Source organism: Haliotis cracherodii, unplaced genomic scaffold, assembly GCF_022045235.1.
Source record: "Haliotis cracherodii isolate W230 unplaced genomic scaffold, xgHalCrac1.p SCAF_9, whole genome shotgun sequence".
Classification (NCBI taxonomy): Eukaryota; Metazoa; Mollusca; class Gastropoda; order Lepetellida; family Haliotidae; genus Haliotis; species Haliotis cracherodii.
The window spans coordinates 295,597-310,161 of NW_027266343.1; the positions used below are offsets into that span (position 1 = coordinate 295,597).

Genomic DNA, 14,565 nt, shown 5'->3' on the forward strand with positions numbered 1-14,565 from the left:
AGTTACTTTGTATCAAACACTTGCTTCTCTTTTCACACACACCAAAGGAAGCCAGACATCATTGATAGGTTATAGGCAATGGGCAAACGGGAGGCCGGGGGTAATTAGCTCTGATAGGTTAAAGAATGGAAATAGTAAAGCGCAACTGGAAGCCAGCTGCATACATAGTAGGGCTGGGACGAGTCCAAATTAACTACCCCGGTACCCAGCTCCCTATTACCCGACCCTACCCGGGTACCCGCTATAAGTCTCAAGAGATAGGTAATACATGTCCGATTGGGAATAGATAGGCCGTACTCCTGTCAAAATAAACTAAGATACACGTATAAACCGATCTGGCCATGCATACACTGAAGTTGACTGATGCTTTATCATTATGTAAACATATAAAGTCAGAAGGAATGTGTGCAAAGTCAGAAAGAAATGTGAACATTTATCACTTATAGTGTAACCATAGAGTTCTAGATAATTTTTGCCATTAAACAATTATATAATCACTTGACTAACCACGGGTCCGGGTAGTTCTGTGGGTACCCGGGTCCTATTCAGTACCCACCCGACCCGGCTACCCGAGTTACCCGTCTCAGCACTAATAAATAGCACCAACAGAAATCAAAGCAGTAAGACCCAAGCACTTGGCAGATAGGTCCACTGGTCACGGATCATAGCTGGCTGGGGTCTCCTGATGTCAATGGCTTCTTGTAGTTTTCTTTGTTATTTTTTTCAAAATGGGAATAGTACCTTACTTGTTGATACACACTCATATATTACATACACATGCACCTATATTACACGTGGACTTTTAAACTTCGATCTCTACAGAGGCAGCCTTGTGGTTAAAGTGTTCGCTCGTTAGCGGAAAGCCCGGCTTCGATTCCCCAACTGGGGACAATGTGTGAGGCCACTCGTAGTGTGCCCCGTCGTGAATCAATCTCACATAACACTGACGCCTGCATGTTCCGAAAGTACAAGTGCAATGCAGGGCGAACGGTTAACACTAGGGTACACTTGCAAAAGTCTCTAGGACAATAATTATTAGTTTAAATACAATTTCTAGATTACGGTTAATGATAAGAACAAGTTGTCACTATAAGAGACTGGAGTCCTTATCTAGACTTACTTATTCGGAAGGTAGAATTAGTACACATCCATGGACCTTTCTTTCAGTACAGCCTGAAAGCAAGGCTAACACTAGGGTAAACCCATGTACACACGCGCGTCAAGGCAAGGCATCCCAAGTGTGACAGGAGTGAAAGTTCGAGTGAGTCAGCTGACGAAACAACACATGATCACATTGTTTAATTGTGTGCTTCCGGGGAACGCAACGCTTACAATTTACTGTAATCGCGATCGCCGCGTTTGTTTGTCCGGCGACGCCGATGTGCACGTTGGTGAGTATTCCTGTCAGTGTTCAACTCTCTCGACCACAATGCTTGCTCTTGCTTCAATGTTTCTCTTAAACAAACATGTATTATTACATAATACATTTTTGTCCTTTTGCTGATTTCATTGACTAAACATTTTCAGGACTTTCTTATCAGGGTAACCTTGCAATGATAATTTTAGGTCACGCGTAATTTATACAACTCCACATTCTGAGCACAGTCGGTGCCCTTTTCAACCAATCAATCCACGGTGTCAGCTACAGGATTTGAACACACAATGCCATTTAGAAAGTGGTCAAATGTAACAAATATTATATTTGGGATAACACTTGTTTGTAAAGTGCAGATTCTCGTACTTTTGGGGGTTGAGTCCCATCCTGGATCCAAACCCACACTGGTTATAGCTACAGGATTGCTTCCATGTAACCATGGGTACAGCAGTCTTGACTGGGTGCGAACAGGAGGGGGATAGACATAGGGGTTAGAACTTAGAAGCATCAAGAGTCAGAGTCTTCGGAGTGACAACCAATTTTAACCACTAGGCTACCCCCACCCACCCGCAATATGTGAACATTTCATTGTACGTGTTACAAGTGAAAAAGTCGATGACAGCATTAGTGATACGGTGTCTTGTGTGCGAATGGTGCTAGTTATAAATAAGTGATTTAATTTCCTGTTTGAGAACAAATGATTACAAGCTTTCCTTGTAGGTTATTTGCATCCTTGTAGTATGTCTCCATACATAGCGGGACCTATTCGCTACCAGGTAGCTTTGTTTTACCTCCGGTTCAAATGACTCTAGATACAACCGCCCACGCAATCACTATCATATGACATGGGGTGAGTGAGCATTGTTTTACGCCACTTTTAGCAATATTCCAGCAATATCACGGCGGGGACGCCGGAATTGGCTTCACACAGTGTACCCATGTTTGGAATCGAACCTTGGTCTTCGGCGTGTCGAGAGGAAGCCTTATAACGAGGCTATACACTCGTGGTATTTATGGTAAATCGGGGAGTTTTACATATAGGCGTCCTGACTTATTCGACAGCAAAGATGAGAATCTATATAGGGTTTATGACATCGTGTAGGCAATAATTTGGTAATTTTTAGCTCACCTGATTGAAAGTCAAGTGAGCTTATGTCGTGGTGCGTTGTCCGCCCGCTGTACACTGTTCAATCTCCTCTGGAACTGCAATGCTTATGGAGTTGAAACGCTGTACATATTGTCTGAGCTATGGTGTCTCGAAATCCTGCTTGGGCGGTCGGGTAGCTAGTGGTTATAAAGTGTTCGCTCGTCTCGCCGAAGACCCGGGTTCGATTCCCGACATAGGTTTCAATTTTTGTTCCCCGCCTCGATATTGCTGGAATATTGCTAAAAGCGGCGTAAAACCATACTCACTCACTCTAAATCCTGCTCAAAGAATTTTGATCCGAGTTCAAGCATGGCGGCCATATAATTTTGTCATACTGACCATAACACATTTATTATTATGAGTATGTGTTAAGGTAGTGTGTGGTTGGACACATAATACGGTGGTTTTGCATATTAATTCAAGCTACGACCTTTCACATTAACCCCATTAATATATGAAACTTTGTTTGTTTGTTCGTTGTTACGCCGCACTCAGCAATGTTCCAGCTATATGACGGCGGCCTGTAAATAATTGAGTCTGGACCAGACAATCCAATGATTGACATCATGAGCATCGATCCACACAATTAGGATACGATGACATGCATCAACCAAGTCAACCTGACCACCCGTTCCCGTTAGTCGCCTCTTACGACAAGCATAGTCGCCTATGGCAAGCATGGGTTGCTGAAGGCCTATTCTACCCCGGATCTTCACGGGTTCTCTGAAACTATTTGGCCTATGTAGCTGACACTTTGTATCAATGGTCCCAGCTGTGACGACTAACAACTCTAAAAAATTCACACACAATTCCAATCCGAATTTAAACATGGCCGCCATTATTTCTTCATAATTCAGGGGAGACCCGTGGAGATCTCGCTTCAGCAACCCATGCTTGTCGGCGTCTGTACGTTCTTGTGGTAAGTAGCGACTGACGGGATCGGGTGGTCAGGCTCGCTGACTTGGTTCGTGCATGTCATCGTATGGCAATATTATATAGATGCTCATATGATGTTTAGTCTACGGACACTAACGAATGATCCCGATACCATTTGGCACACTCGCCCCATTCCGTAATCTACAAGAGACCAAGTGGTGAGGAATGAGCCGATATGGCGCGGACTGAAAACGGACCCAGACGTCGAACTCGAGGGTACGCATGAATGACATTTTTGTGACAAAAAAGTGTGGTAGGGAACACTGTAAGGATGATGTGGATAATAGTAAGGAACGAGGGAGGCATGGGCATGGTTAGTGACGACACAACAGTGAATTCGCTTTTGAATCAGTACTGAAAAAATGTAGCGGGTGAAAGTGGCTTGTGTGAATGTTCCAGGACAGTTGCCAGTAGCCAAAATATTCGACTCAAAACCATGTCATCCTTTTTAGGCGACAATTTTGTGTGAAAATACTTAGTATTAGGAGCCTCTATAGAATCTATAACAGCCACTAAACGAGTACCTAACCCTAATGATTGTAAAGGGATGATTGATCATAAAGGGGATTCAAGGGCTAAGGATAGAGTTCGGGTAATCTAATAGCTACTAAAGGGGTACCTAACCCTAATGATTGTAAAGGGGTGATTGATCATAAAGGGGATTCAAGGGCTAAGGATAGAGTTCGGGTAATCTAATAGCTACTAAAGGGGTACCTAATCCTAATGATTGTAAAGGGGTGATTGATCGTAAAGGGGATCCAAGGGCTAAGGATAGAGTTCGGGTAATCTAATAGCTACTAAAGGGGTACCTAACCCTAATGATCGTAAAGGGGTGATTGATCGTAAAGGGGATCCAAGGGCTAAGGATAGAGTTTAGGGTAACCTAGTCGGAACACCAGCGACATTTGGATGTGTTCAGCGCCAATATAATATAGATCTAGTCCTACCTAATATTAATAAACAGTTTCTGCATTCTTGTGCATCATAATGAAAATTAATGAACCGAAAAAATAGTATTTGTATATTTGTTCCCATTTAAAATCATTTTAGCCACTTGAATTACGAAAAAAAATTTTAGTAAACATATATTCAAAACTCTCAACATCGTTGGACGTATTTAATGACATTGCATATAGAGATGATAGATCACTGGGAGGAGCTTATGCACACTCAATGACAACTGACGCGAGAGGGATGTTTTGTATGCATAACTAGATTGAACCCTACTACACCTGATACACGCTCACACGCTGATACACTCTACTTGACTGCGTCTTCTTCTTTATGACTGCAAACTAATCCATTATTTGTCAACAGTGGCCCAACTATAAAGCGCATGCAAAGAAATAAATTGCCCACGTAATCTCGGGACCCAGTTAATCAGAAAGTTTTTTTCCCTCAACGATGGCAGTTAGCTAGTTGGACGTAACTATTGATTGTTTTGATGTTCGTAAATGATAACAATTTAATATGAGGTAAATCTTAGGTACGTATGAATTTCTTAAGTGATCTGTTCACTGTTTAGAAAACGAGGCCAAAAGATGACTGAAAGTGAAACGGGGCTTCCCCAGCCCTCAGCCTTAGCATTGGATTTTGATTTTCTGATCAGACTGAATGCAAAAAAGGTTGCATATTGGGAATAGAACTGCTGTAGGTCCTGATAGTGATGTATATCAACAACGGGCATTGCGTTTCTGTGCCATATACGGAATATGACGTCTTGTAATTCTGAAGTTAGATTCAGCAATCTATACTTACAATAATGGTAGCTCAAAGAACACTTGACGTCAGAGGTGTTTGGTGCACTGATGTACTGGAACTGATATGATCCTACTCCATGCTTGTCACATATTTGAATGGGTTGTAGTCAAAACGGCCTGATGTCAGAACAGCCACAAAAGTCAAACATCAAGACAGCCACAAAAAGGTAAAAATGCCCACAAATTAATGGCGACTGTGCTTGTTGTAAGAGGCGACTAACGGGATCGGGGGGTCAGGCTCGCTGACTTGGTTGATGCATGTCATTGTATCCCAATTGCATTGATTGATGCTCATGATGTCAATCACTGGATTGTCTGGTCCAGACTCGATTATTTACAGACCACCTCCATATAGCTGGAATATTGCTGAGAGCGGCGTTAAACAACAAACCAAACAAACAAAACATTTTTCATTGGGTAACCAATATTTTTTCACTCCTCCTTTGATCACTTTATTTGTTTTTTCCCAAAAAGTGAACATTTTGAGATTTAAAACAAAAGGAAATAATGTTTTAGATGTATATTACGATTCTAAATATAGGCTACACTCAGAAAGTGAATTAGCTTGTAATTGTGTTTTTCTGAAATTAGCTCTGTTGTACAAATGCTGAAAAAGCTTCATTGGGAATTTACACATGCTGTTTTCAAACAATTGAGTTCTCCATTTATTGCATGCGTTTCTGTATGCAAGTTAATTTAATGTAATTGGGTTTTGAATAGTTTTGCGGGGGTGGAAGGGTGAGGGGTATTTTACGATAATACGCAGCCTAGCTCTGAGTCATAAAGTAAAAAGTCAGAATGGCCAGATAATAATGTTTACTTTATTGCATTTTTTGGTGATACTCGTTCTCTACCAAGGCATCACAGATCCATGAAGCGACTACTGGGCTATCATTGCTATGCCGATGATACGCAACTGATGAAGACATTCATGATCAAACTCCCATCTGATCTTAAGCTGTCGCCATCGCTTTCGTCCTTTAAGGCTCATCTGAAAACACAACTTTTCACACAACACTATCAACTTCCATCAGCATTATTTGCTAAAACTATGTAGCGCCATGAGCATTGACTTGGTGAATGGAATCTGGCGCAGTATAAATGGACTTATTATTATTATGAGGTATGTGTTTTCAATCACATATAGCTTGAAGCAATCACATATTTTAATCCCTCCCAGGGGTTGAAAAATTATTAAAAATGTTACTTGACCAAGGGCAAGTATGACCAACATACTCACTTGCCCTATTTTAAAATGTACTAGCCCAAAATCAAGCTAATAAATTCAGTAAAATGTTACTGCTGCAGGACTGAGAATAAAATTCTGAAATTTGAATATCCATCAATAAAAGTTCTCTTACGATTGCAAGCGTGTATGTTTGGGTACTTGGAACAAATGGTGCACTTCATGACATTCGCTGTGTCATCATACGCAACCCAAGGAAACTGGTCTTTCCACCCAGCGATGAATGTTCGTTTTCGTTTACATTCGTCATACTTCTTATTCTTTACCTATATACAACTTTCGGAATTTCCCTCTGCCTTCCTTTAAAGTTCGTCCCCACCGCCAAAGAAACTTAAAATAGACCGCTGAGACATTATCGGCCATGTGCGGTACTGGCAACATAAATTGTTATTGCAGATGCCCCTCTGGGTGCTAATGAGGCAAAGGGAGGCTACTCTGTCCTTTACTAGCTTACTCATTTGAAACAACAGATTTACTACAGTGATCCCTCGCTATTGCACTCTTCAATATAGCGCTAAATCGGTTATTGTGTTCGGTAACACGTGGTTCCCCAAACTTATATACACTTTTAGTAAACTCAAGTCACTGACACGATGTCATTTCCCCATCGCAAAAACATTACCACCTGCACGCAACACCGGAAATACCAATCAACAAATTCCGCAATTAAATCCTATTATTACTATCTGGTTATAAAAAAACAACACGTTTGTACCTTGACATATGTTTGTATCATATTTTATTAATTTTATTTAAAATTTCATTCAGTACAGTTTAGATCAATTTTGCCGAAATCGTGCGTAAAGGGGTCGATAGATCGCACAACTCGCCGTTATTTACAGCAACCACGGTCAGCGCCTCGAATAAACTTTAGTTGACAACGAAAAGAAACACATATCAAATAAATGCCATACTTTCACTCGTTAAAAGTCCCGTTTGTTGTAGTTCGACAAAAGTATATTTCATCAAAGCTAGGCCTAACGAATCATCTAAAGTCGGAAAATGTTTCAACCTCGCGTTACAATTTCCAAGAAATTCCATTTCCAAGAAACATGTGCCATATATGGAAGTGTTACTACGATTTAACAATGAAACGAGCCTGGTTCTCGTTGTTGACCTGCCTGACATCGAAATGTATTAATCCCATTTAGTCCGGCAGAGAAATCAATATTTTCCCCCAACCCAGAATTAGGGGATAAAGTTTTTTTTATTGCTGGATTTGTTTAATGATGTACTCTAGATTATGAAACTGACTGATGACACTCTGTCATCTTTGGGCATTTTGAAATATTCAAGATGGCCGACAAGATGGCCGCCAAAACATGAAAATATCGCTTCCTTGCTAATAGTATGGAATATTATACCACTTTTGGAGCAAATCACTAATATTTTACTTTCAACTAATTAGAATATGGTATTCTAAATGAACTGGTATCATTTAAAACATAATTTGATTCTTAAATAAGCAAGATAACTGGCAAAATGCCTGTTGAAACATTATAAAAGTCAACAAGCACGGGACTCTTTTTAAGGATAATTGATTATTCTGAACTTTCAAAAATGAATATTGGCTCAAGGTTTTCTTCACATACATACAATAAGTTTAAGTTTCTTCCTCATCATCAATAACACGGTTTGTGAGTGGGTTGAAGCAGACACTGGAGCTACAGGAGCAGAAAACTGTGCACGGTAACTGGGCGTGACTGCAACCACATCGATTTGTCCTACACGGTGTATCACTGCCACAAGTGCACTTCACAAGTTTCAAAATATATTGTGGTGCTAGTGTAACACTTTCATGTACAGTAACTGGAAGAAGGCACTTGGATGTAATGTCTTTGTGGAACCCAAACTGGGTTGGATCCATCGCAGGTGGGTCTGGCTGTAACGCAGCCTTCCACACACTGGTTTGGAGATGTGCCCGCTTCACATTTTCCAAAAAGGCTTCATCTGTTGGCGGTAAAGTTGAGAGCTTGGGAATTTGAGTACAGCCTCTTCCAGTTTTGGTTGCCCAAACTTGTAAGCGAGCTTCTGTAATAGATGTGCAGTTTGGTTTGCCATAGCACACTGCAATGAATTGAGTTGCTTGTAAATTGATTGCGGGTAAATCTGCTGTAGGATCTCCAAGCAGTGAGAGAGAGTGACCGTCCCTTAATGCCTTGACCACTTTTCCTTTACCAATCCCAAAACATGATGCTGTTGTATCACAACCACTCAATGCATGTGCTGTAGTAGAAATGTAACAGCAGGAGGAATACGTCGGTATCATCTGACAGAACAGTCACTGGATGGATTCCATCTGATGCTACTTTAATTGCTTGTTGGACAATTATGTTGTCAGCTTCTTCATGCGTTGTGGCAATGTCATGTCTGATGGATATGATGCCATTGAACACTTCATGTGGGACATTATTCTCTCCTGTAATGACAAGTTTGTGTTCTTTGGTGTGAACATGAAGCAGCTCATCGTCATTAAGGAGGTCATGGGAAATCAAGTTTATCAACGCATGTTTGTTTTCTTTGACTGTGAGGGTAACATTCTGGGGAGGTAAGATTGTTGACACCTTCATGTGATGAACTCTACTGCTGGCATTTGTTGTTCTTCCCTGCCTTGTGACATCCTTAGTGCTGTACTCCTTGTAGCGGTCAAATACCAAGAACACATCTCCAACTTTCAATTTTGATATAATGTTAGCTTTGAAACATAGCAAAAAATCTAGGACTGCTCCCCATTCTGGCCAGCGAATGACCCACAGCAATGCTGATCCATCAATAATCAAGGCTGTTGTCTGATTATCTGGTTGACGAGAAGATACTGGTACTTTTGTTAAATACGTTTCATCGTGGACTTTGCCTTGCAAACTCTCATTTCTCCAGCGTCGCTGAACATGGAAGTAGGAACTGGTGCCAATTTATGAGAAAATACATGCTTAATGTCAACATCACGAGAGCTGGCCTGCAGACCAATAACACGAGAGTAGATCAAACTTGTGTCGAAAACTTTAATTGATCCAATATTGATATGCTTCTTTGCTGTATCCATTGTAACAATCTTTTTTGGAATTGTTTCATGAAAGCTGTTTGGCCATCCACTCTCAAAGCTTGCCATCTGCTTTGTTCCAATAGATACTGCATCGTGAACGTTAACTGCAGAAGAAGAAATCCTGCTGGAAACGATGTTCACAAGATCTTCAGGATGAGTTTCTGGCTTCATTGGATCAATGAAAAGTTGAAGCTGCTGTCGAATGTTCTCCCTGTCCTTGGCATCCGAGTCTATTCTTGATTTGTTTTCTTCTTTGTGTTTCTCCTGTCCCGTTTCCACATTGTGTTGACTGATCTATAACACATCTTCCTCTAATTGTGTGCAAATGTGGAGACTTAATGCCCATGTCTTAAGCGTTTCAGGCCTCAGGGTAACTCCAATTATTCCCCCTTGCCCATGACCATATCTCATAAATGTTGTTTCGATCCACATGTCACTCCAGATACCGTTCCAGTAGCCAGGTATGTGTCTCATTACATGATCACCCGCAAGAAAGTGTTCTTGGATTTTGATGGGCATAGCTTCAGTGGACCTAAGATAGAACAGACCATATCTGGCATAATGTGTATGGCCTGCAGCAAAGAAGTACGGCATCATTTGTTTAACTGCTTCAAGGTGCAACGACCAGTCACCTTCCCTCTCTGCCCTCTAATACATCATCATAATGAAAACAGGCTTGATGAGAACGTCTTACTGAAGAGAGAGTTTGCAGTTTAAGCTGAAGTTGATTGCCACTGCTGATACTGCCAGGTGCAAGCACACTTCTCAAAATCTCTTCTGCCACCATACGAAGAGCTCTGACGTTCTGTGGAAATTTCTTGCCTGACAGCATCTTTGGCACACCAGCAAACACATTTCCCATTACCTCTTCCAGACCACTATTTGCCATGAGTGATCCTACTGATCCTACGAAGCTCATCAGTAGGTGCATACCTCCTAGCCGTAGAACAACATTGGAGAATCTGTCTGGATACACCCACATCACATGAAGGGCAACTCTGTAAAGTTGTTGATCACAGGTGAATACGGTAATCTCTTGACCTGTCATTTGAGTCAGACGCTGGGCCTCAACTAAGGAAGTCATCATGGTATCAGGGTGTGATGGTGTCATGTCTATGAGTGGTTGGTATGTAGCAGAGGTGCTTGGTTTCAAGGTTCCACCATTTTCCCCGAGAGAATCGGGTGTTGTATCCATTGAATTCTGGGCACTCGTCTGTTGTTACTGCATCCTTTAAGAAGAGAAAATCCTTCTCCTTAGCTTCATTTGATGACACAACACGTTGGCACAATACCTTCAAAAGCAGTGGTGACTTCAGTCTTGCAGTTTCAGGCATTGCCGGCTTCTCAGGACCATGATAGCGAGTAATGACAGGCTCATAGTCAATAGGCACTGCCATATCTTCCTTTCTAATTCGCGTGATCAGAGCTTTGATGTCAGAGGAGTTAACAGATCCATTGTCAGTTGTTCCTGTCTGTGCTACGAGCATTGCTAGGGAGTGTGTTGACTGCTTTCCATTTTGTGATGAAATATCTGCATCAAAGTTGTCAACAACAACTTGAGTGAAATGTGTATCACCATTGATGATCCCTGATAATTCACAATCATGTGCAGCAGCGTGGGCAGCTGATTTCTTGAACCTGAGAACTTCATCATGGGAACAAACTACTTGAAAGTTGTGCATTAACTGGATCATACCTTTGGAATCCAATCTGTAAGTCAGTAGGGGTGTGCTTCAAGATTCCAGTTACCATATTACCCATCAATAGAGCTGAAGGGGTGTGATCAAGGTTTGATGATAAGGAGGCAAAGAGTTCCATTAAGGTTTTGCTAGTTGCCTGCTCTGCATCTGATAATGTGAGTCGTGTTTTATAATGCCCTCTGTCTGTTGCAATTTGTTTGGTCTCCTGCTTAATCTGCTTTGACAACTTGGTAATAGAATTTTGAAGGTCATCATCTTCATCCGGTGCCAATCGTAGAACAGAGGAAGCTGCTGTTTGAAATGCAATAACATTGGCATATCCAGGAGAGGACAACACTAGGAGTTCTCGACTGAATTGCTGGGCTAGTTTCTGACTCAAAGTTTTTCGACACATTTTGCTACCTCCATTGTCTGCATATAGTTTATGCAACTCTACTGAGTTCCAAATACGTGTTTCATCTGACACAACAGAATCAACAAGTTTCTTGTATGGTTCATCAAGGTCATCTCCAGAAAACAGAGAAGAATACTTTGCTTTAGCCACTGCCTTTTGTCCCATAAATCTACAACGACAGTCAACGTGATACATTGCATCGGCAGCATGTAGATCACTCACAGCTCCTTCAATCCGTATCCGTACTTCAGAAGCCCACTCATCATGTCTTTCGTCGCATGTATCACTGATAACCTCCTTGAGAGACTTTTTTTCTGATGTGTATTCCAACTGGCGAAATAAATATGCTGGCCTCCATCGATTTGGATGCTTTTTATCCTTTATCAAAGTGCAGTCCTTTCCACAAAATACACAATGTTTGAGAAAGTCAAACTCAGAACTGTAAGATCGACGAGCACGCTTTACATTTTGTTCATTCAATTCAGTACCAACAGACCGTTTTGTAACTCTCATTAAATGGATTTTTGATGTATATGTTGACACACAACCTCTATGACACTGTACTTGGACACTGGCATCATTGTCCAAGTTCCTTTGTAGCTCTAAATGCTTTCCATCAGCATAGTGTTTGCTGTAGCTGATAATAGTCTGTATTCTCTTAGGTCCTGCAGTAGAAAGTTTCTCTGACTTGCCCTTACATCCATATTTCCACTCAAAATAGCACCTCATTGCTACTAAATATACACGTCCATCTGTAAAAGTGGAAAAATTAGTATAAATTTAAATTTGTGCATTTCTGACCCATTTGACAACAGAAAATATGTACCTTACATTTCATTTCGAAAATATGACTGCTCCCCAAAATATAGTAATATGAGAGTTCTCTCCCTTGAATAGCAGACGACTCCTTATGACTATGTGTAAAGCAATATGTACTTCAATCAGATGCTCTACTTGCATTTAACACACTTTATATAATTCTTTGTGAAGTCATACAGCATTTCATATACTTTTAATAAATTGAATTGAAGAAAAATACTTACAAAATTGGTCCCACTGCTGAGATGTCAAGTTCAAGCATGGAGGCAGCCATTGAAAGGGACCAGTCATTAATTGTTCCATTCTTTTTTTCCAAAAAATTGGCCCAATCTTTTTTTTGTCCAGTTTGTTTTGGCATGAATTTCTTAAAAGTATTTAAAACAATTTAATACAACCATGTGTATAACAGACATAATAGGTTTTGCTTTATTTGCACCTCTTTTGAGGTAACTATTATTTTTATTTATCTCTATTGTTTTTTATAATTTGATTTCAAAATGCAGTGGGAATTTATCTTATTTTGTAACTATAGAACATTAACAATCGTTAGAAAATCCACAAGCATCCCAGTTGACACTGAATAATATAATAACAAATGTATATATAACGATATATACTGATTTGGGGGTTTTCATAGACAATATTGCCTATTATTTTGATTAATTACATTTCCAAATGAAACTATTTCATTAAGAATAACATATTCTAATATGTTGAAGGCAAAACAATAGTGATATGCACCAAAAGTAGTCCCATATTCCATACAATTAGCACGGAAGAGATCTTTTCATGTTTTAGCGGCCATCTTGTCGGCCATCTTGAATATTTTAAAATGCCCAAAGATGACAGAGTGTCATCAGTCAATTTCATAACCTAGAATGTGTACTTTAACAAATCCAGCAATAAAAAAAACTTTATACCCCAATTCTTGGATTTTGTCCTCTCTGCCGGACTAATTTGTTGACTGGCGTAGCTGTATGCAAATTACATTGTCAGTCTGGGACACTAACAAAATATTAGCCAATCAAATACCGTAACATGATCATGTGATTACATTCGCGTGAAACTTGACCCAGTTCATTTTGTGTGCTCTACTTGTCCACGGGCATGCTAGAAAACGTATATTACACGCCCGACATCTAAACCTTACTTGGCACGGGCGTCGGGCAATGGTATTTTTCAAGCCCTGCCTCCACTTCATTTGCATACAAAACAGATATCTAGATTGCCAATTGCATTGCAGGTAGGCAAGCCTACTGGCAATTTCCAATTATTTTAGAGATGAAATTGAACAGTTTAAAGAAAACTTTTGAGTTTGTAAAGTTTAAGAATACCTTTCTCTAAAGCTGACCAGTGTACAGATCGGTTGTGAAAACATGAATAAACTTTGATCCTAATTATCCTCTGTAGACTTTATTTTTCTGTGTTGCCGTTTTGTTTTCTTTTTTGGTGTGGCTCATTTGAGAATGGGTTGTGGCCATTTTGACATTTTCCTGTGGGCGTTTGGACTTTGCTTTATGAGCTGTTATGACGTGAGGCCATTTTGACCTGCTCCCCGTGTCCTTGTATCCATTGTTTTCATGAAAATCCCTGAAAACACACGATGCAAAAGCACTTTATGTTTGGGTAAAATGTCCCTTTTTTTCATAACCTTCCCCAAATATGTCAATTGTTTTCTATGACCCTTCTCTAAAGACTGTAATATTCTTTGGTGACCCCCCCCCGATTCCCTCTGACTCCCCACATCCAGCGATAATACATGACCCATTAGTTGCTGTTTTACTATTTAAGCCATATTTTATTAGTTCAATAATTTGAATTATTTAAGTCACAAGATGTAATTAATGAATTCTGTTTAGATTATGTCATACAGTAAAAGAAAGTAACTTCTGAACCTGCTATATGACGCACCATACACACCATTATTCCCTATTTCATTATCACAAATTCTGTTTCATGATATAAAACAATTATTGATATCCTAATATATTTATCGATATCATGAATTGAATTTTTAGAGTTCCAGACTGAACGAATGTATGGCTTACCTGAAGAATTCAGCACACAAACTTTAAAACATGCCATAATACATTATAAGGTGTGCCTTTGCAATATCACAAAAGAAATATCTGATACCTAAACTTG

The 14,565-nt window shown here is 40.1% G+C and overlaps 1 protein-coding gene across 1 annotated transcript in view; it reads left to right on the top strand.

Annotated features, from left to right (window-relative positions):
• The first annotated feature begins 1,378 nt into the window (after positions 1-1,378).
• LOC139452795 (uncharacterized) overlaps positions 1,379-14,565 on the top strand; it is a 40,025-nt gene continuing 26,838 nt past the window's right edge. The window contains exon 1 of the mRNA XM_071234409.1: positions 1,379-1,391. Within this exon, the coding sequence (XP_071090510.1) occupies positions 1,380-1,391 (12 nt within the window). The 5' untranslated portion in view covers position 1,379. The remainder of the gene's footprint in view (positions 1,392-14,565) is intronic.